Below are 24,246 nucleotides of genomic sequence, written 5' to 3'. Positions count from 1 at the left end.
CCACTTTGATAGAGGTTTTTTTGAATGTGTAAAGTGTGTAGTTGTTAGGCTGTGATGTTGGGGTAATAGAGGGTCTTTGGTGTGTTAGATGCCCCCAGACATGCTTCCCCTGCTGTCCCAGTGTCATTCCAGAGGTGTTGGCATCATTTCCTGGGGTGTCATAGTGGACTTGGTGACCCTCCAGACACGGATTTGGGTTTCCCCCTTAACGAGTATCTGTTCCCCATAGACTATAATGGGGTTCGAAACCCGTTCGAACACACGAACATTGAGCGGCTGTTCGAATCGAATTTCGAACCTCGAACATTTTAGTGTTCGCTCATCTCTAATATGGTCAGCAAAGTGTTTACTGAGTTTTCCATCTGTCTCATAATTCTTCTGTGGGTCCTGAAGGCATCTTATTAACCATGTAGGTATCATAAAATGAGCATTGCACATACAAATATCATACTAAATAACAAAAATCTGTGATATTGAGGGAACAAATGTTAACTTGTGTTTACCTTACTTGAAACAGAATGTTGACGGTGCTGAAAATGTTCTGGATTACTTGCACCTCAATATACTGAAACTAAAAATAAATATAGAATTCGAAAAAATACAGTATCAGGCTAGGTATACATCTGCATTAGAGATGAGCGAACAGTAAAATGTTCGAGGTTTGATATTCGTTTCAAGTAGCCCCTCAATATTCGACTACTCTACCCTACTACCCTATTATAGTCTATGGGGGGAAAATTCTCGTTTCAGGGGTAGGCAACGTTCGATCAAATTATACTTACCAAGTCCACGATTGAGGGTCGGGCTGGATCCTCCGAGAAGTCCTCTCCGTGCAGCGTCCCCGTGGCATCTTCCGGCTCTTCATTCACTCTTCCAGGCATCAGGCCCGCACTACAAGCGGGCATGCGCAGTCGGCTCTACCCAGGCCCGATGCCTGGCAAAGTGAATGAAGAGGTGGAAGACACCGCGGGGAAGCTGCACAGAGAAGACTTCTAAAGGTAGGAGAAGAACCAGCGTTGATTGGCCGACTGTATAGCATTCGGCCAATCAATGCTGGTTCTGCATCGAACTTTTCCATTCGAACAGCGAGTGGTACTCGATCGAATACGAGTATTTCGAATACCGTAGTATTCGATCGAATACCTACTCGATCGAGTACTACTCGCTCATCTCTAATCTGCATCCTATGGAGAGTGTGCCGCCGAATCCGCCAAAAATTGACAGATAGAAAAGTCCTGCATGGAGGACTTTTCTCTACGCTGGTTTCAGTATAAAAATGGCGTAAATATGGTCTATGGGGTCCACCAGTGTCTGCAGAACTGTTGTTTTACTGAACCGGCTCTATGCCATAAGTAAGAATGCTTTAATAAATAGAAGTATTAACAGTTTATTTTTGTCAATTAACAAAATTAAGTGAATGAACAAAAGAGAAATCTAAATCATATCAATATTTGGAGTGACCACACTTTGGAGGAGGAATCCTAGAAGTGAGGATATAGCCCCCCAGAACCCTGATCTCAACATCATCAAGTCTCGGAGGTAGTTTAATATAACATTTACGGTGCCTGAATAGCCTTTTTAAAGGCTATTCACGCATATGTGGGGCTCTATTAGCATGATTTTGCTGATAGAGCCCCTTTAAGCTTTTCTGTGTACCGTACATGTAATTTTTAATGAATGCCGAACAATCAAGAACCCTTCCATTAAATTAATTGATTTTACTGTATGCAGCCAGATACTGTGCCCCTATACTGACTATATATACATGATATATAATAATACAGTATAAAAATCTATTTCCTTATATTGCTTAGTACTGACATTAGCATTGAATCTCTAGCAGTGCGCGGGTTATGCTAACACATACATGAAAAAAAAAAATCTTTGGCTTTACTTACTAAAGTATTTCAAGTTCATATATCATTTGTAGGCAGGGAAAATAATAAATGTTCTATATTTTACTTGTCACTTGTCAGTTCCTAAATCTGGTGATTTTTTTTTTTGTTTGCATTTCCACCCCCATATAAAACCATGTATTTTCATGTCTCTAAAGAGTTTCTTTAGAAACCTTTTTGAGAACATAAACACATTAACCTTTAAACATTACTCCGCACCCAGTCCTTATTTTAAAATAATGAAAATGTGCTTATTCTATCTGAAAAACGACAAATCCTAAAAGGTACTTTCATGAAGTCAATCTGTTTATTGTGTGCTCCCATTCATACCATAGCGCCCCCTATAACCAGTGCCAGCACACTGCTCCTCACATAGACTGCCCTCTGTTCTCATCCTGACCGCTCTCCCAGCTACAACTATTGGTTTTATTCACCAGCTACACTGTCTGGGACAGCAAAGTCCATAACTCTTCTGCTTACTCCACACCCCAGTTTAAAGAGGACCTTTCACCACTTTTGGGCACATGCAGTGTTATATACTGCTGGAAAGCTGACAGTGCGCTGAATTCAGCGCACTGTCGGCTTTCCCGATCTGTGCCCGGTGTAAAGAGCTTACGGTGCCGGTACCGTAGTGCTCTATGGTCAGAAGGGCGTTTCTGACCATTAGCCAGAGACGTCCTTCTGCCTCGCGGCGCCTATCGCGCTGTGCTGTGGAGCGGGGAGGAACTCCCCCCTCCCGCTCCTGATAATGCTAGTCTATGGACGAGCTGTATGAGCAGAGGGAGGGGGGCGTTCCTCCCGGCTCCACAGCACAGCGCGATAGGCGCCGCGAGGCAGAAGGACGTCTCTGGCTAATGGTCAGAAACGCCCTTCTGACCATAGAGCACTACGGTACCGGCACCGTAAGCTCTTTACACCGGGCACAGATCGGGAAAGCCGACAGTGCGCTGAATTCAGCGCACTGTCAGCTTTCCAGCAGTATATAACACTGCATGTGCCCAAAAGTGGTGAAAGGTCCTCTTTAACTAAACCTATCACAGTAGAGAATCCACATCTACACTCCAGGATCAGAAGGAATAGCAGAGTGTTCGACCAAAAGCTACTGCAGGTGACACTTCTGGATTAAGACTGCTTTCACATGGTCAGTGTTTGGTCAGTGATTTTCCTCCGTGATTATGTGCGAAAACTAGGAGTGGGTTATAAACACAGAACAAGTACAAATATTTCTATTATACCTGATCTCTGTGTAGTCTCCATTCCTGATATCGGCTCACAATCACTGACCATGTGAAAGCAGCCTAAGTCAGAGTCAGTGTATACCGATTTATACAAGACAGATCCATAAAGTGTCCTTGTGCATGAAGTGTATATCTGCATATACTTTACCTAAACTAGTAACTCCCTAAGATATTAGGCCCTATTCACATCTGTGTTCAGGGAGTCCGCTTGGGGACAGACCCCACCGAATGGAAACCTATACGCATAAACAAGCGGTTACCTAAGGAAACCCGCAGACCCCATAGTTCTGCAATCCTGCAAGCAGCACTTTTCTCTCCGCATGTTTCATGCGGAAGCCACATGTACCTCATTATAGTCTATGGGATCTATGGGTTTCCTTAGGTAACTGTTTTTTTATGCGTATAGGTTTCCATTCAGGGGGTCCCCAAGTGGACTCCCCGAACAGAAACCCAAATGCAGATGTGAATAGGGCCTGAGTGCTGGCTTCTCCCCAGACAGCTGGTAATGGGTATTTTATTTGTGTGAGGAGTTACTTCTTACAATGAGGCATGTCATAATTTCTTCCTTGTGGATTCTTTACCCTTTGTTCACATCTGCATTCAGTATTTCATTCTGGGATTCCACATGAGGACCCCCTGAACGTAATACCGGACGCAACTGCAAGCGGTGTGCAGTAAAAGCACACAGACCCCATAGACTATAATGGGGTCCGTGTGCTGCCCGCACGAATCATGTGGACAGGAAAGTAGATTGTGAACTACTTTCCTGCCCACATGATCCCTGCAGAGATCTGGCGGCATGCACACGGACCCCATTATAGACTATGGGGTCCGTGTGCTTTTACTGCACACCACTTGCAGTTGCGTCTGTATTCCATTCAGGGGGTCTTCATGCGATCTCCCCCGGACGGAATACCAACACAGATGTGAACGAGGCCTTAAGATGGCCATACACAATCGATTAATGTCAGCTGAACCCATCAAGTTCAAACGGGCAGGAGTACTATGTGATGTGTGTGATGTGAGTCTCTTTAAAGAGATGAGTGTCAAGGGAAAGAAGGATCACACAAGCTGAAGTTTACCTGCTTTTGTTCTTAGGGAAGATAAGTTGCAACCAGGCAGCCACTTATCCCTTCTCCTCATTCAGGACAGATGTATGTTCAGCTCAGCAAGTGAGCATGTCTATTGCAGTCAGAAGGAACATCTATCAGCAGTGGCGGATCCAGGCTTTGCGGGGCCCTGGGCAATTGACTGTGGCGGGGCCCTACTTACAAAAACCCGACATGTAGGTTTTTTCTGTCCGCTTGAAAAGTCAGACATCTTTAGGACAGTCACGGAGTGTAAAACAATGCACCCGATGTCCATTTAAAGGGGCTCTATCAGCAAAATTATGCTAATAGAGCCCTACATATGCGTGAATAGCCTTTAAAAAGGCTATTCAGGAACTGTAAATGTTATATTAACCCCCGGTCCCGTTTTTAAATAAAAGCATAAAAACATATATGCAAATCTTACTGAACGTGCACCGAGGGCGGTGATGCACGATGCCACGTCATCTTCGGGCACGCCTGCCTCTTCTGTCTTCTTGGAGTGACGCCCTCTGGTCCCGTCTCTCCTGCCGGCTTCCTATTGGTCTTTTTCCGGCTTGAGGTCTTCAAATCTCGTGCCTGCGTAGTAGCGCTTCCCTCCGGATCGCTACTGCGCAGGCTCACTCGCCACTTAATGGCAATTCGCAAGCGTGCAGTACGCTTGTGTAGTTCTACAGGGACTGGCAAGTGAGCCTGCGCAGTAGTGCTCCAGAGGGAAGCGCTACTACACAGGCGTGGGATTTGAAGACAAGAAGACGGAAGAAGACACGGAACCAGAGGGCGTCACTACAAGAAGACAGAAGAGGCAGGCGTGCCCGAAGATGACGTAGCATTGTGCATCCCCGCCCATGGTGCACATTCAGGTACGATTAGCATATATGTTTTAATGCTTTTATTTAAAAATGGAACCGGGGTTTAATATAACATTTACAGGGCCTGAATGGTCTTTTTAAAGGGGCTCTATTAGCATAATTTTGCTGATAGAGCCCCTTTAAATGAATGCAGAATGTCACAGACACAGCAAGATTTTGAACGACATTAGCACTGATGGTAGTGTGAACACCCCCTAAGATATTCCATGTGCCTCGTATTAATAGCAATTAACCCTATCATGTCCCTCACATTAACCCCCTGTGTGCCTCACATAAGAGTTACTGATATGTGAGAGACATGGAGGTAATAATGAAGTATCTTCATTATTATTACCCCCATATATCTCACACATCAGTAACCCTTATGGTGAAGTACACAGGGGGTTAATGTGAGGGACATGATAGGGTTAGTTGCTATTAATATGAGGCACATGGAGTTACCAAAACTAAATGAATAACTCCAAATGCCTGACATTAATAGGCATAGTAACCCCCGTCCCCCCTCCAGCCTGTACCTGGGTGTTCTGTCTTTACTTTCACTTTGCTGAACTTCTCCCTCTCATGTGTAAGATGCAGGACGGCAGGGATCTTCTGTAGAGCGATAAGCTCCGCCTCCTCACCCTCTCATTGGTTGACAGAGGGCAGCCAGAGAAGGGGGGGGGGTGAGGAGGGAGCGTCCTCTATCCATAGCTGCAGCTGCCTGGCTGGCTGCTGTCTATCAGCCGATGCTGTAGGTACACAGTGTGCTTCCGACATATACTTCCTAATAGGGAAAGTATATGTGTGAAGCACACTGTGTGCAGGGAGCTGCAGCTACTGATAGAGGACCGACAGGGGGCCCCTGCAAGTGCTGGGGCCCTCGGCAATTGCCCTGCCAACCGACCCGAGTTTTGTTAGGTACGGGCCCTGCCGCGGTTGCCCGGCCCTGGATCCGCCCCTGTCTATCAGCTAAATGAGTGTTTGCCCATACACTATTGAAGCTGTATAGTGCCATTTGGAAACTGTGGAAATAAAAAAAAATCTTGGGTGTGAGGCCAAAAATACTTAGCATATCTGCGTATAGTTTTTCTAGACTAGCAATTCCCTTAGATATTAGTGCTGGCCCCTCGCCAGGGGCTGTTAATGAGATTATTACTTACAATAGGGTAAGCCATTATTTATTTCTTCACTACCATCAACATTTTCAGTTCTTAGCATTTGTTAGTAGGCGCCGCTCCACCTATTCCAGCACAACTCGTGATCTTATGATATGCCTGTGGCATCACATCACTGTACTATTACCCCGCTGAGCATTAACAATACCTTTAGCGTGATGTAATGTATGGCGCTGATCATTAAGGGGTTCATTTCCACTTTTTTTCATGAGCATGTAGCCTTAGGGAGTAAGTGTATGGGTGGTCAGAAGAAATAACCGTTGGCCCAATGAGGATTCCCACAACAGCTACTGATTGTGTTTGATAAAGCTGCATTGGAAAAAAATAACTTGCGCGTTTAATCCGGTTTTTGGTTTTACAGATGAGACCTATTAAGTAAAGTAAATTAAGTTATGTAAATGTGCTTCACCTGTAAACTTAAGAAACTGCACCAAAAACCACATCAAAACTGTCTGAGGCTGACGCCCCACGGTGTGGAAACGCAGCTTTTGTTGCAGATTTTTATTTTTATTGCTGTTTTTTGAGCCAAAGTCAAAAATGGCTATAGAGGGAATGGAGGATATATAGGAAATTCCTATACTTCTCAAACCACTCCTGGGTTTGACTCAAAAAACCACAAAAAAATCTGCAACAAAAGAACCTTTCTGCACCGTGGGGCCTCAGCCTAAATGTTTCTCTGGGGTTCTACCTGCATGGAAAAGTTGCATCGGGAAAACTGTTTCTATACTGCACCTCTTCTCCACCATCTAAATGCAGCTGAACACTTAAGGGTACATTCACAGGCAGCAGTTAAAACTGTCTTAGAAAAACTTTTTTTTTTTTCAACTACACCCTCAATAATGGCTATTTATTTGTGACCGGAGTAACTCCAGCACTGAGAAGCTGGTGGGAGTTATATACAACATTCATAAAACCCCTGGAAAATACTTCATGTGAGGTCTCCACACCCTTGATCCTGCATCATCTGAATACAACTCATCGTGACTTGGCTCTCTCTTTGGGATTTCTTCATGTTCACTTCAGTTGGACTCTTGATGTAAAACCTCAGGGAGGGATAAATTCCCTGCATGTGGAAGGGACACCCTGCCTCATATGATAGGGATTAACATGGCCTCCCTCATGATACATAGCACTCAGTGAAGTTATTCAGCTACGAGAGCATGGACACAGCTGAGTGTAAAGAAAGATGGAGGAGCAGACAGACTGGCAGGACAGTGATGGCCACATTCACCTTCTTGTTAGTTTTGTGGGCAGTTATACATCTGCTGTACCAGGTGGCATCAGAGCAGAAAATGGGTGCACAGCGACGTGTGAGGAGAGCCACTGGTAAGTACTGGGCTAGCTGCACACACATAACTACTGTATACTGCTATGTAGTGTAAACTGTGCATATGTGAAGTGTGCTCACCTATAACTATGGATATATTGGGCATATAGTAGCGCCCCACCCTGCTAACTAATTGTCTTCTATCTACTAATGTGAGTCTTTTCCATTATTGCAGAGTAGTAGTGCAGCTTGTGCTGTGTTCACATGGCGCAGTCCATTCTCCTTTTATACTGTGATTCTTCAGCAAAAATAAACACCATTTCACTGCTGGCAGCAAAATGTACATTGCAAAACTCTAGTAAACTAGTCACGTGTCCTTTATCTTGCTTCTGATGGCGAAGAGAATGTATTAGTAGATATGGTGTCTACATAATCTATAGGTTATTTTCAGTGCATCTAAACAATGACATTGATGTCTCTCCTACACTTTCCAATGTATTGTAGTGCGTGCTATATTTATTAACTGGTTCACCACTACTTTACTGTGTAATTTTCTGTTTGGGAATCTACATGGCATTCTTTTCAATGTGAGTTTGCAATAACGCCCCCTGATATTTTACAGCGTATTCATGTGGTCACATTTGCTGACACTACAAGCAAATATCGTGGGCAGGTTATTTTTTAATTATTAAGACCTTTGTTTAATACGCGAAGGATGTCAGACAGAGGTCTCGGCAATGTCAGATTACAAATCTGGCAGGTGATTTTACCTGCATAACCTCTTCATGAAATTGGTACTGCAAACACAACTAGAGCCGTGTGGCTGTTGCTGTGGTTCACCTGCAGATTTTTCAGACTATGTACAGCTTGGATGACACTAAAAGTATCAATGATTGTAATATTATATAAAATATAATTGCAAAATAATTGCAAGGGATGTAATGACTGAAAGGTTTCCCTATACAAGTCTTAATAAATCTGCCCCAATATGTGTGTTCTGTTTTATCTTCTTATTCATTAAACATTTCAGGAAGCTCCCTCGCTCCAATACCTTTTAAATACCATGGATGCTATTGACTGTGCATTCAAATGATTAAACACTCAGGATTGTCCGTTCAACAACCTGGGGGTTAAGAACAGGTGCCCGGCTGAGATCACACAGCTGAGCACCTGCTTCAGACACTGCAGGAGACCCTACGCTATTCCAGCACAATTGTATTGGAATAAGGCCCATTACTGACTGAAAGTCTATACGCCTATCACTAATGAGTTAAGCTAACATATTAGATTACTGTTGTCTGTCAATGCTGCCATTGTTTGCTCAAAACCAACAGTAAACTCAAGTTTGTCAAAAACAGATCAGTCATGCTGGATATTTTCAGATGGCAGTGGGTCAAAAATATCAATATCAATTTGGAGAAAATTTTAATTTAATTTTTAATGTTAACCCATTAACTGCCATGATCCCCAACTGAGGATCAGGTACTTTAACCCGCCTACAAACGCCATCTGTCGTTCAGAAATAGAAACAGGACATTCACGTGCTCCAGCAGGATCACCCATGATAGGAAACCTAAACTGATCCCGTGCATGCATTGCCTTCTGCACACAAGGTCATTTTCACAGTGCTGTTCCCATATTATCGAGAAAAATGTCTCTCAGGCTGTTCGGGGTATTCGTTCCCAATCCAATACCACGCAGCAAACGAAGTAAAAATTTGTATCCCCTCCCATCTTCCCTGGCGCATTTTTTGCACCAATAACTGTGCAGGGGAGGTGGTACAGGAACTACGACAACAGAGACATTGAAAAACCCATTGGCTGCCGAAAACATATGACCTCCCATTTATAAGAACGGCCGCCATATTCGCCAGATTTGCGGTCAGAGATAGGGAGAGAAACATATCTGCTGAGGGCTAGATAGGCATTAACTTCAGATACGCAGGGAAAAACCGAAGAACAACAACAGCTCTTCTCAGAGCTATACACTGCAGGGACTTGAGTCCAGCTTTCCACGGACGGTGGAAAACAGGGATACAGAACAATTACTTATTGCTATATACATGAAAACCGCCTTTTTTTGGTGGTGTCCCCACATAAAATAGCAGGAATCCACAGCAGTTACTTCTTGCTATATATGTGCAAACCAGCTTTTATTAAATGTGTCCCTCCACAAAATAGCAGGAATCCACAGCAGTTACTACTTGCTGTATACGTGAAAACCAGCTTTTCTTAGGGGTGTCCCCACCACAAAATAGGAGGAATACAGAGCAGTTAGTTCTTGCTATATATACATGTGCAAACCAGCTTTTCAGGCAGTGTGTAACCCAAAAACAGGGATACAGAGCAATTAGGTCCGGCTATGTACGCTCAATCCAGATCTCCAGGGTGTGTACCCCCAAAACCTAGGTGGGAGACACCGAAATTCAGTCCGGCTATGTATGCTCAATCCAGTTTTCACGGTGTGTAACCCCAAAACCTACCTGGGAGACACAGAAATTCATTCAGGTTATGTACGCTGAATCCAATTTTTAAGGGTCTACCCCCAAAGCTAAGTGGGAAACAGCCGTTCATTCAGTCAGGCCATGTATGGTCAAACCTGTTTATAATGCTGTACCCCCCAAAGCTAAGTGGGAGACACAGCAATTCAGTCACGCTATATCAGCTCAATCCAATTTTTTGTTCAATCCAGTATTGTTTGCTCTCCATGATGTGAACTATGCCTTTTGTCTCTTGAAAAGCAACCCAACATGAAGTCAGCCATGTGTGCCAGTGTGTTATTTGGCATGACTTTGCTGCCCCCAACTGTAAGGATCACTCTCCATTTCCTCCATTTTCCACTCCCCTTCACACCATCCGTGCTGAAGCAATGGGATGCACTGAACTTCACCCTCAAGCCTCGTGTGGGACAGTGACATGAAATGCCACTTCATCCCCCTCGTCTTCCTCCGCCAGCCAATGGTGCGAAGATGACAGGAGTGTGCTCTGAATGTTTTCAGCCTAGCAGAGGCTACTTCTCACTTATGAAAATGGCCGCAATTTGACCAGTATATCAGGCACAATGGTGTAGGTTTCAAAGAACCTTTGCCCCAACAAGTTGAAAACGTGGGCCGTGTTTGAGTCTGGCAAGCTCCAGATCTGCTACCAGGTTCCGGACATTATCACATATGCCAACCTGCACTTGAGCCCAGGTGTAGCGGGGCAAAAAACATTGCCATCTCATCCAGGATGGTATCCCTGACCAGGGCAGTGTGCTGTCCCCCAAGCTGATGAGCTTCAGCACGGCCTGCTGACGTCTCCCCACGCCAGTGTTGCAGCATTTCCAGCTCATAGCTGGGGTCAATTTAACGGCGGAGGAGGAGGAGGAGGGTGGTGTTTCAGCACTCCTGCCAGGAATATTGGGTGGGGAGACAAGGCAGACCGCCACAGTTTGCGACCCAGTCCCAGCCTCAACTACATTCAGCCAGTGTGCCGCGATTGAGTTGCAGCGTCCCTGGCCGCATGCACTTGTCCACGTGTCAGTGGTCCAGTGGAACTTTGTGCAACTTAGCGCAGAACTTAGGGCCCGCCTGATGTTAGGAGACACGTGCTGGTGCAAGGCTCAACTCACCCTAAGGGCCAAAAAACACTGCTGGTGAATTTTGTTCCGTCCCAAAGGATTCTGTGTTTAGATTTGGCTCAGTCGCAGCTCCATAACATGCCTTTGAAGGCAAGGTTTCCTTTAGTGGCTCCATCTCAGCAGGATAATGATGGCGAAGCTTGGTTAAATCTGGTGTCGGAAGGGAAAGTGGTTTCTGATCTACATCTAAAGTACTGGAGCGTGTTGTTTGGACTACCGTGTTTCCCCGAAAGTAGGACACCCCCTGAAAGTAAGGCATGCGGGGGGTTTCTGTTAAATTGCCTAATATAAGGCATCCCCCCAAAATAAGGCATGCCTGGCAGTGGTGTGCGGGGTTTCAGGGGGCGGGGCTTAGCGAGCTCCACTTCACTGACACAGCAGCCGTGCTCTGTGTGCACAGCAAAGCTGGCTGCTGCCTCTGCTATTGTAGGATGAGCTCTCCCAGCTCATCCCAGAGGCACAGACAGCAGCTGCCATACAGAAGAGACAGCAGCCAGCTTTCCTGTACACACAGAGCACAGAGCACGGCTGCTGTGTCAGTGAAGTGGAGCTCGTTAAGCCCCGCCCACGAAACCTCCGCTAAGCCCCCCTCAAGCCTCGCTAAGCCACACCCACCACTTCCGGGACGAACAGCAGCACCAGCGCTGCTAGGAAGAAGGGAAAGGTAAGTATGATACCTTCCCCCCTCCCCTACACTACACTACCTACAACCGGCAGTCATACTGACGCTCCACTAAGGAAGTGCCGGCATGACTGCCGGTTGTAATAAGACGTCCCCCCCCCCCGAAAATAAGACAGGTCCTATATTTAGAGTGACAATTTAATATAAGACACTGTCTTATTTTTGGGGAAACACGGTATTAACATCTGATCAGAACCCTATAGAGGTAATGTAGAGTCTGATATTAAAGGACCATTACCACTAGTAGTGGTTGCAGCCAATTCTCCACCTTTGTAGTCCTCTAAATAATAGTTACCCCCAGGACTTGATGCCAAAATGTTATCAATTTCCCAATCAAAATCAAGGTCAATGTCTGGGTCCTCAGTCCAATCCACCGCATCAATCCAACATAATGAGAGTGATGGTTCTGGAACCACTGTTTTAGGGGCTAACAATTTTAAAGGGGCTAACACTCTGATGGTACAAGGCTCAACTCACCCAATGGGCAAAAAACTCTGCAGGTGCAAGGCTCAACTCACCCAATGGGCAAAAAACTCTGCTGGTAAGAGGCTGAAGTCACCTAAAGGGCCTCAATCTCTGCTGGTAGCTCAGCTTAAGAGTCTCTAACTTAATTTGGAAGGGCTCACGTTAAGGGCCAGAAAAGTGAATTTTTGAAGATCTCACCAAATCACACACACATAAACAATGGGAAGAATATGCAAATCTGCCTTCCATGATGTAATTAGAAAGACAGTTGCTGCCTCATTGTTGCAAACCAATAGAGGGCGCTCACTGGAATGTGCAAGCCTGTCTTAAGACAGGATTCCAGTGAAATAACCCAATAATGGCTGCTCCCTTTAGCCTCATGCCCGACCTTCCAAGAGGCCTTTGTTTAGCAATGATGCTGGGATTAATACAAGGTATAGTCTCTCAATCGAGGACAGCTCTTTCGATCTGGTTGGATCTCTTCAGCCCGATGTAGAGAGGACTATAACTTGGTAGAGGTGAGAGGCTTAGACAGGGTTCGGTGAATATTGTCACTCCTTAGGGAGAGACCACCATATAGGTGTGTGGAGACTTGTTAAGCCTTTAGCACTCCACTTTGCAAGGAACTATGGGAAGAATATGCAAATCTGCCTTCCATGATGTAATTAGGAAGACAGTTGCTGCCTCATTGTTGCAAGGCTTAACAAGTCTCCACACACCTATATGGTGGTCTCTCCCTAAGGAGTGACAATATCCCCCGAACCCTGCCTAAGCCTCTCACCTCTACCAGGTTATAGTCCTCTCTACATCGGGCTGAAGAGATCCAACCAGATCGAAACAGCTGTCCTCGATTGAGAGACTATACCTGGTATTAATCCCAGCATCATTGCTAAACAAAGGCCTCTTGGAAGGTCGGGCATGAGGCTAAAGGGAGCAGCCATTATTGGGTTATTTCACTGGAATCCTGTCTTAAGACAGGCTTGCACATTCCAGTGAGCGCCCTCTATTGGACAATGAGGCAGCAACTGTCTTTCTAATTACATCATGGAAGGCAGATTTGCATATTCTTCCCATAGTTCCTTGCAAAGTGGAGTGCTGAAGGCTTAACAAGTCTCCACACACCTATATGGTGGTCTCTCCCTAAGGAGTGACAATATCCCCCGAACACATAAACAATGACAGTTAAGGGTGGGGGCTTTTGGATTTCCCATTGCCTATTCTATCTGTGGTGGTCATGGTCAACGTGATTTAAAGGGGTGCTTGTTAATGTTTCTTGAGCTTAAATTTGGGTTTCTGTCCATCCGTTTGGGGAAGAAAGAAGGTTTCCAGGTATTTTCCCACTTTGATGGAGGTTTTATTTGAGTGTGGAAAGTGTGTAGTTGATAGGCTGTGATGGTGGGGTAAAACTGTGACTTAGGTTTGTTAGATGCCCCCAGGCATGCTTCCCTTGCTATCCCCGTTGCATTCCAGAGGTGTTGTCATCATTTGCTGAGGTGTCATAGTGGACTTGGTGACCCTCCTGAGTCGAATGGTGGGTTCCCCTGAAACAAAGCATTTTTCCTCATAGACTATAATGGGGTTCGATATTTGATCGAATAGTCGAATATTGAGCGGCTATTCGAAACGAATAACACATATTGAATATTTTACTGTTCACTCATCTCTAGTTTTTAACATATACACATATGGCCATTCCTGAATACTGAATTACACTGTGAAGTTTTCACATAGAAATCCATGAGGAAAATCTGCAGCATGTACATTCTCCATTAAAGTGTCACAATCTACCAACCTCTCCTCCATCACTACAGTGTTAGACGGGACAATCTATTTGGCAAAGTAACTACATGATGAGTGAAGTCATGGCAGGAGAGGTTTGGTGATCATAGATTTGCTTTTGGAAAACAGACTGCCTGTTGCATGCAGAATTTTTCTTAAAGAGATTATCCAACAACAACCGTTTATTACCTGGTATCAGCATAGTTAACATATGTATAACCGATGGGCGTATGACCACTGGTCCCCACCAATAATTACAACGAGTCATTGGAATCAAGTGGTGGTCACACAAGCTCTCTGCTGCTTTATTCAATGTCTATGGAACTGGCAAAGATAGTTGAGTACAATGCTCCAGGCTCCTATTCTAGCACAATAAACAGAGAGGAAAATCTCTGGGTGGGATTTATTAAGAATAGTGATTCTTATGCCAGTCCTAATGGCTTCCATGACAGGTGCACGACTGCCCAGAGGGCTCAAGACTCTTAGTAACTCTCATTAGAAATCTACACTAGTTCCTGACTGGTGTAGATTTACAATGTAATTCATGCTATTTCTTGGTAAACAGGAGTACCCCTGCCCTGCTTCACCCATTGTCAACGAAAAAAGAAAAAAAAAACAGCGAGTGGGATAGAAGCTTAAACGTGCCAATGTGTGCCAAAAATGCATCACCATTATATTTTGGGGTCTTCTCAAACCCTAGAGTCAAGTCAAGGCTTAGGGGAGGGGAAAAATACTTTGACCTCTTCAGGTCTCTGTCTGACATTGCATGCAGCAGGAGTCACCGCTAAGGCCGGTGGTTAGGCCTCTGCACAGTTACGTGGACCCCACATCACTTGCTTAGGGGCCAGTGCCCAGTGGTGACCCTGGGGCACATGACGTCAGACATTTTTATTCGTCTACCCTGCTGTTACACAAGTTTGGCTGCTACCTATTTGATTATTCCAACAGATATCAGTCGTTCTTTTACTCGCCGTTCCTCTCTCCTCTCATATCTGGACTCCACTTCGGACTCTAGGGTGTGGACACTGAAGAATGCCGCAGCACCCTCTGGAGGAAGAAGTGCAGGCCAGACTGGAGAGGATCAGGGATTAGTGAGTATAACATCAGGGGCTACCTGTTGGAATAAACAAACAAAAAAAAATGGCGCCCCTCAGATTGTGCCAAGTGGTGCTACCTGGTCCTGTTGCAATATTTTGCATGTTAAATTGTCGGTGTAATATTCTGGTACATTCTGTACTCCACATCAATGACTCCATATTGGTATTCTTCTATTTATCAGCAGTAACATTCAGATAACAGCAGATTATCTGCACACATGTCATAGGAATTAGTGCAGCGTTTTATTGAGGTCTTATTAATGCACAATTGCATTTTATGATCATTTATCTACTAGCTAATACTTAAACTGTAAAGAAGAATAACCGCACTGGAAATTGTACATTGAGCTCCTGTTACACTTGATTATATTACAAATTCCACTATTATAATGCCATTACTCCCAGATATAAAAGAGCAGAGGACTGCCTTGTGATGTATTGTCTATACTTGTTAGGAAAGGTTCTGCAGATTATAGGCTGGGTATATAAACCGTTTGATCTTTTATGGAAATTTGCAGAAAGCATTGTTTGTAGGGGACCAGATTTTAGGAATATGGACCCCCAGTATTTGGGCACAAAGAAATACTTCCTCTGCTCTAAATTACTAAGAAGAAATATGTCTATGAGAATTTATGAATATTTCATATTTATTACTTTGAAGCAATTATTTATTCATCTTCAGTACAATGCATTCCCCTTAAAACTTGCCAGAGCTATTCTTTATGTTGCAAAACGTGAACCTAAGGTTTTTATATTGCATAGACTATACATATATCAAAGTGTGTTACTTTTCACTATTACAACATCAGACTGCATAAGGAAAATGTTTATTCTCGTACCGTGTTAGCCAGTGGGTAGGAAATATAAAAAAAACAACAACTTGATCATCTTCAGTATTTGGTACCTTTTTAATGGCCAACTAATAATGATGACAGAATTCCTGTTTGATCTTGGAGAGAATTGATGCCTGTTGGGATCTCTCTCCTCTCTCTTCTCTCTCTCTCCACATCATTAAAGGGATTGTCCAGGATATAGGTTTCTTTTGCCAACAGCCACCCCAACCCCTAATAGATCAGCTTTAAACCTTTGCCGTCCCCAGACCATAAGTGCTATGTCATACCTTCTGTGCTGGCCATGATTGTTTTAGGACTTGGCTTACCGGTGAATGATCCAATCCTTCTAGACTAGTCTATCATTATTGGTTAAAAAACACAACAGCATCTTATAATATTCGGCCTTGCAGGCTCTACAATTTCTTGGAGACTTTTTCCTTCTAACAAGCAAAGCAGATTTATTAATTCTTCCTCAGAAGACAGTATTTGGTTAAGAAATGTTCTCACAGAGGGTTATATATCAGAACTGGCAGCGTAAAATGACTTTGAGTACAAAAATTCATACAGATGCTTATTCTATTTTATTGTTTTCAGCCTACTATAACATTACAAATCATTTACTATCATCTATATTCAACCACAAAACTAAGACTCTTCATGTAAGTGAAACAGATGTTGTTATCCATTAATATCCAACCCTACAGTTTGGAACAATTTGGACTTGGCAATTCTATTTTTTTTCCTTTGGTACCAGTTAAAAAAAGACTTCTTTCTGTGTCATAATTGCCACTTCCAAAATTTACAGTGTAGTCTATATTTGCAATAGGTGATTAAATTACTAACTTTTAGACCTCATGTACATGACTGAATGTGCAGGTCAAGGCCCTTTCCAGTGTGTGTGTGTGTGTGTGTGTGTGTGTGGGGAAGGGGGGGGTCTGATGTTCCATTCCTATGATTAAAGAGCAGGTCCTATTCTGTTCCCTGAAATTGAAGTTAATGGAGGAAGGAAGTCCCTGGGATGACGCACCGATGTCATCCAAGTGTACTCCACTATGAAATCGGTCCCTTCTTGGCATGCACACTCAGTCATGCACATGTTGCCTTCGGTTTTGTGATAAGGACTCTAGTTCAAGGATTTAAGGAATCCCTTTTTACTTTAGCAGACTGATTACTTTAACAATCTGCAAGCATATTTTACATGATTAAAAAAAAAAACTTCTGTCCACAACCCCTTGTCAGCCCTGTCTTCTCCAAGTGATATATAGTACTTCTGTAACTGACCTTTGAAAGTTTTAATCTAATTTGCAAACGTTTATACATGGATCCATTGTGCACTTTTCCTACCCTGGGACACCTAGTCTTGATATATAGCCATCAGTGTATATATCTGTACGTGTAATGAAAATCTTTACAACAAATGTCCAATGTAAAAGGATGAAATTATTAAACTGAACAAACTACATTGTAATGGAATGTGTTGGGTAAAGGGTCAAATAGTAATAGTAATATTTGACCCGTACAGTCAACGCTGTATAAATTTAAAAAATGCACATGTTAACGTATTATCACATCACTTTCCCATAAAAATAACAAGTCATAGAAAAATAGCTCCCAATAAAAAAAACAACAAAAAAAACGACATCTTGCAAATAAAAAGCCCTTACATATCTCTATCAACAAAACAGTAAAAACGTTCTAGGAGTGAGAACAGGGTGAGCTCAGGAAAATTATTCAGTTCCAAAAATCGACGTTTTATTTGCATAAGCGGTAAAACATGATAAAAGCAATATGGAATATGTTATTGTCCTAATTGTAAAAAGCCACTGCCCAACGTTGCTATGTTATTTTTAATGTAGAGTGAACACTGGAAAAACAAAATGCTAAGAATTACGTGGGTGCAAAATAAAAGTACAACTTGTCACGCAAAGAATAAGCCCTCACATACTGATGTTGATAGAAAAATAAAAGTTATGAATTTTAGAAGGCAGGGAAGGAAAATATGGAAAAAAAGTTGCCAAGCATTAACTATCCTGCGTACTTAAAGGGTTAATTGACTCTGCCTCTTTCCATGGCTGACAAGAGGCCCAATGTGACTGCCAACCAAGGGCCTGCCAAAACCTGGAACTGGCTCTGCCTAAGGGTAAACTTATAACGTGATCTATCTGCCATACAACCACTGCACTGGGTTCCTCAATAAGTCCTGCTTGTCTGTTTCAGAGAATGCAACCCTGTGTGTCTTTTCACCATCGTCTGAGTTTCCTAAAGGACTGTTCGCAGAACAAGAAAGAAAAGATGGAGGAATCCTCATTCATTTCCTAGTCGTTCTGTACATGTTCCTAGCTGTGGCCACTATCTGTGAAGAGTATTTCATCCCTTCCCTAGAAGTCATCAGTGAGGGTAAGTACTAAGTGACTAAGTCATGGAAGCATCTAGATGGACTGTAGCATTTCATAACTGCAGTGAACAATGGACTTAGTGTGGTTTTATAGATTTCAATTCTTAGGTTATTGAACTTTTTCATAACAAGCAAAAAACAAGCAAAAATTGAGGTAAAGGCACCCAGTAGATGTAAGATATACAATGGAAAGTCCTAACTTGGGCTTTGTAACATATAGACGCACACTTTGAGGCTTAGGCCCCACGTTGCAGAAATTTTTGTTACAGGTTTTGCTGCGGTTTTTTGAACCAAAGTCAAAAGTAGCTAAAAAAAAGGAACGGGGAATATATAGGAAGCTCCTATACGTTTACTTTCTGCTTAATCCATTCCTGGCTTTGGCTCAAATAACCACAGCAAAATCTGCAACAACATAAGCTGAGTTTCTGCAACATGGGGCCTTAGCCTAAAGAGCTATTTTCAGAGGATTCCCCTAATTCCTTCTCCAAGTTTGAAACCTTCTGGCTGCCATGGTGTTATGGTGTTTTGGGAGTCATCTGGATTTTCAAACCTGTTTTCATGACTCTCCCTGCTTACCTACCCCTCCCCCCCCCCCCCCCACCCTCTTGTTTTTCCCTTTGGTGTCTGTGTGTTCCTTGGTTTCCTTCTGTTGCCGCCCCCCTTCTCTCTCTTCTCTTTCTCTTGCTTCTGTTCTGCTCATTCCTTATCCATTTTTGACCTGTGCGTCCATTTGTATTATTTATTACGTTGTTTCCATCACTGTTTACATTCTGTGTTGTGCGCTTATTTTGTTCTGTTATAAAAATTCAATAAAATCTGATTACACCTAAAGATCTATTTTCATGTCATGGATCCTATCTATACTGTTAGCATATGTAAATTGAAGAGTTTTCCTAAATATATTGCTTTAGCAATGCTGCTTTGATTTCCTGCTATGTCATATTATTCCTCCCATTGTTTACGCAGCGTTTCCATAGAACTGGACCTGTGTGATAAGACAGGACAAGTGACGTCACTCACTGTTATGTACAGCTCTGTCCTTCAGCTTATTGCAGTTTGCTGATAAAACCTTTGCTGTTATATCTATGTAAACACACAGATAACACCGACCCTGGGTTCACACCAGCACTTGTTCAACATTCGAGGGTTCCGTTCCTCTCTCCGCATTTTTCGTCCTTTTCGGGCGGAAACCAAATGGACCACATTATAGTTTATGGGGTTCGCAGGTTTCCTAAGGTTACTGCTTTTTTATGCGGATTAAGTTCTTGTGGGTCCCAAACAGAAACTTGAATGCAGATGTGAACTTAGCCGGAGTCTGTTCTCTACAAGAATGTGCATATTATTTGATCAACATTTATATTAGAAATCTAGAAACCATAATAAGTATTGTGATACTTCATAGTGTCCTGTTCAGCAGCTGCGGTGGAGAGGTGGCTCTGACTGTTTGACAAGGAATACAGGAATTAAGAAGAAGAGACAGCAGGCAAAGCTGCTGAAACAGGGAGATGGGAAAAACTATTTAATGCACTTTTTAACTAAACCGTGCATATCTTTGAGGAGGGATTCCGCTTTTCCACTAGTAACCTGTTTTATAACTATGATACAATGTAGTTGAGCCATATAATTTAATACAACTATATCGCAGGATTACATATCAAAGTCATCAATATCTTTTCATTCTATGCTGATCCTCCTGAGTCTATGTATAGAAATCTGAATTAATCCCTGGATCAATCCCCAATGTGACATATTTCTTCTTGCTAGACTGCACGCTTTCCTTCGAGGCATCTCCAGAAATAATTGATACAGTAGATAGTATATCTCCTATGGGTTTGTGACCAGAATTTCACTGTTTTCTGTCTTGTTTCTGTGTAATTACAAGGTCTTGGCCTATCCCAGGATGTCGCAGGAGCTACCTTCATGTCCGTAGGGATTTCTGCACCAGAACTTGTCACAGCATTTTTAGGTACGTGGTGTATATACATTACCAACTTTTTAATTAAATGGGATTTTCCAATTTGGTCACTTGATGATAGTCCTCCTGCAATATGTTGGTAAACCATACAGAAGTACAGTGTTGGCCAAAAGTATTGGCACCCCTGCAATTCTGTCAGATAATACTCTTTCTTCCAGAAAATGATTGCAAGCACAAACTCTTTGGTATTAATATCTTCATTTATTTTGCTTGCAATGAAAAAACACAAAAGAGAATGAAAAAAAAAGTCAAATCATTGATCATTTTACACACAACTCCAAAAATGGGCCGGACAAAAGTATTGGCACCCTCAGCCTAATACTTGGTAGCACAACCTTTAGACAAAATATCTGCGAACAACCGCTTACGGTAACCATCAATGAGTTTCTTACAATGCTCTGCTGGAATTTTAGACCATTCTTCTTTGGCAAACTGCTCCAGGTCCCTGAGATGTGAAGGGGGCCTTCTCCAAACTGCCATTTTGAGATCTCTCCACAGGTGTTCTATGGGATTCAGGTCTGGACTCATTGCTGCCACTTTAGAAGTCTCCAGTGCTTTCTCTTAAACCATTTTCTACTGCTTTTTGAAGTGTGTTTTGGGTCATTGTCCTGCTGGAAGACCCATGACCTCTGAGGGAGACCCAGCTTTCTCACACTGGGCCCTACATTATGCTGCAAAATTTGTTGGTAGTCTTCAGACTTCATAATGCCATGCACACGGTCAAGCAGTCCAGTGCCAGAGGCAGCAAAGCAACCCCAAAACATCAGGGAACCTCCGCCATGTTTGACTGTAGGGACTGTGTTCTTTTCTTTGAAGGCCTCTTTTTTTCCCTGTAAACTCTATGTTGATGCCTTTTCCCAAAAAGCTCTACTTTTGTCTCATCTGACCAGAGAACATTCTTCCAAAACGTTTTTGGCTTTCTCAGGTAAGTTTTGGCAAACTCCAGCCTGGCTTTTTTATGTCTCTGGGTAAGAAGTGGGGTCTTCCTGGGTATCCTACCATACAGTCCCTTTTCATTCAGACGCCAACGGATAGTACGGGTTGACACTGTTGTACCCTCAGACTGCAGGGCAGCTTGAACTTGTTTGGATGTTAGTCGAGGTTCTTTATCCACCATCTGCACAATCTTGCGTTGAAATCTCTCGTCAATTTTTCTTTTCCATCCACATCTAGGGAGGTTAGCCACAGTGCCATGGGCTTTAAACTTCTTGATGACACTGTGCACGGTAGACACAGGAACATTCAGGTCTTTGGAGATGGACTTGTAGCTTCCTCAAAATGCTTCCTAACAATTTTGCTTCTCAAGTCCTCAGACAGTTCTTTGGTCTTCTTTCTTTTCTCCATGCTCAATGTGGTACACACAAGGACACAGGACAGAGGTTGAGTCAACTTTAAAGGGATTCTACCATTAAAACCTCTTTTTTTTGTGTGTGGATAAGATGTCGGAATAGCCTTTAGAAAGGCTATTCGTCTCTTATCTTTAGATGTGATCGCCGCCGCGCCGTTCCTTAAAAATACCGGTTTTTACTGGTATGCAAATTAGTTCTTAATGGTATAATCCCTTTAATCCATTTCAACTGGCTGCAAGTCTGATTTAGTTATTGCCACCACCTGTTAGGTGCCTCAGGTAAGTAACAGGTGCTGTTTTTATGTTTGGTGTGGAATTATATCCAATTGCCTTTTTGACAATTCTTTTTGTGGTTTTTCCATTGAAGACAAATTAAATGAAGATAATAATACCAAAGAGTTTGTGATTGCAATCATTTTCTGGAAGAAAATAAGTATTATCTGACAGAATTGCAGGGGTGCCAATACTTTTGGCCAACAATGTAGCCTAAATGAATTTCAGTGTCTCCCTCCTAGGTTTTGGGGGTACACACCCTGGATATCTGGATTGAGCATACATAGCCTGACTGAATTTCGGTGTCTCCCACCTAGGTTTTGGGGGTACACACCCTGGATATCTGGATTGAGCGTACATAGCCTGACTGAATTTCTGTGTCTCCCACCTAGGTTTTGGGGATGCACACTCTGGATATCTGGATTGAGCGTACATAGCCGGACCTAATTGCTCTGTATCCCTGTTTTGGGGTTACACACTGCCTGAAAAGCTGGTTTGCACGTGTGTGTATATATAGCAAGAACTAACTGCTCTGTATTCCTGCTATTTTATGGTGGGGACACCCCTAAGAAAAGCTGTTTTTCACGTATATAGCAAGAAGTAACTGCTGTGGATTGCCTATCTAGCCCTCAGCAGATATGTTTCTCTCCCTATCTCTCACCGCGAAATGACATGAATATGTCGGCTGGCCGTTCTTAAGAATGGAAGGTCACATGTTTTCGGCAGCCAATGGTTTTTTTCAATTTTTTTTTTTCGATGCCTCCGTTGTCATAGTTCCTGTCCCACCTCCCCTGCACAGTTATTGGTGCAAAAAACGCGCCAGGGAAGGTGGGAGGGGATACAAATTTTTAATGAGTATGCCGCGTGGTATTCGATTGGGAACGAATACCTCGAACGGCCTGATATTCGATTGAATACCTATTCTATCGAACGGTGTTCGCTCATCTCTATTAGTCACCCAAAGAAGCTCTTTTTTTCTTTTTTTTTTTTTTTTCTTCTGCCAACTGTAGCCAAGACATGAGTATACTAAACAGTCTGCCCTATTTACAAAAATCATAATGCCTTAATAGGACAATAGGAAAACTGATTTTAGAAATTGGGCAACTCTTTTAAGACATCTGAGACAATTGAGTGTCACCTATACTGATTTCAGATCTGCAGCCATGAGAATTGTAAATTCTATATGTACTTTCTATACATATGGTCAGTTACTTTGTAATCTCTTTTTCTTTCTTTTCCTTGGCAGGTGTGTTTGTCACCAAGGGGAATATTGGAGTGAGCGCTGTTGTTGGCTCTGCTGTATATAATCTCCTTGGGATATGTTCTGCTTGTTGCCTGTTCTCCTCTGCGGTATGATACTCTCCACAGCCTTACACTTCAGCTTCTTGGATATTTTATAGAATATTTAATGCATAGAAAAGTACATAAAAATTGTCTATCAGGACAAATAGAAACATAACAAATCTAATTACTTAGTGATATCCGAATTGCTCTCGGTTATTCAATTGTGTGGATGAGCAAAGTCTGGTTTTAGAATAAATCTGCAGTTCTGGGATTCACTTACGCTAGGTTCACACCTGCGTTCATCTGTCCGTTCTGTGCTTTCCGTCTTCTGCATGCCATGACTCTGTGTCCGGATTATAAAACCCGGTTTCGCGGTGGAGAGCCTAAAACGCTCACCGCCGCGCACGGCCGGACATCTCTCTCACCCATTCAAATGAATGGGTGAGAAAGCCTCCTGCAGGTTTCCGTCTCCTGCCTCTGTTTTAGGCAGGAAGCGGAAACCTGAACTACGGAGTGCACAACGCAGATGTGAACAAGCCCTTAGATCATTTCAGCTGGAATGGTACATCTAGTTTTTAATTTAGTTAATTTTTTTTTAGCCTAAACCAGGGATGTATTCATAAAGTAATGAGAAATATAAAGAAAGGAGTTATATTTTTCCATTTTCCGGGATCTACTCTTACGCTAGGTTCACACCTGCGTTCAGGGTTTCTGTTCTGTGGTTTCCGTCTTCTGCATGCCAGAAGACGGAAACCACAGACCGGGTCCGGCCGTGAGCGGCGGTGAGCGTTTTATGCTCTCCGCCGCGAAACCGTTTTTTTTTAATCCGGACACAGAGTACTGCATGTCCGACTCTGTGTCCGGATTATAAAACCCGGTTTTGCGGCGGAGAGCATAAAACGCTCACGGCCGGACAGCTTTCTCACTCCTGCAGGTTTCCGTCTCCTGCTCTGTTTTGTGCAGGAAACGGAAACCTGCAGTAC

The 24,246-nt window shown here is 43.1% G+C and overlaps 1 protein-coding gene across 1 annotated transcript in view; it reads left to right on the top strand.

The window, feature by feature from the left end:
- SLC24A5 (solute carrier family 24 member 5) overlaps positions 1-24,246 on the top strand; it is an 86,202-nt gene that overhangs the window by 51,051 nt on the left and 10,905 nt on the right. The window contains exons 4-7 of the mRNA XM_075273334.1: positions 7,378-7,573; positions 18,206-18,385; positions 20,266-20,349; positions 23,226-23,329. Coding sequence (XP_075129435.1) covers positions 7,378-7,573; positions 18,206-18,385; positions 20,266-20,349; positions 23,226-23,329 — 564 coding nt within the window. The remainder of the gene's footprint in view (positions 1-7,377; positions 7,574-18,205; positions 18,386-20,265; positions 20,350-23,225; positions 23,330-24,246) is intronic.

The sequence above is a fragment of the Leptodactylus fuscus genome, chromosome 5, assembly GCF_031893055.1.
Source record: "Leptodactylus fuscus isolate aLepFus1 chromosome 5, aLepFus1.hap2, whole genome shotgun sequence".
NCBI classification, from domain to species: Eukaryota; Metazoa; Chordata; class Amphibia; order Anura; family Leptodactylidae; genus Leptodactylus; species Leptodactylus fuscus.
This window is presented reverse-complemented; position numbering and strand designations above follow the sequence as displayed.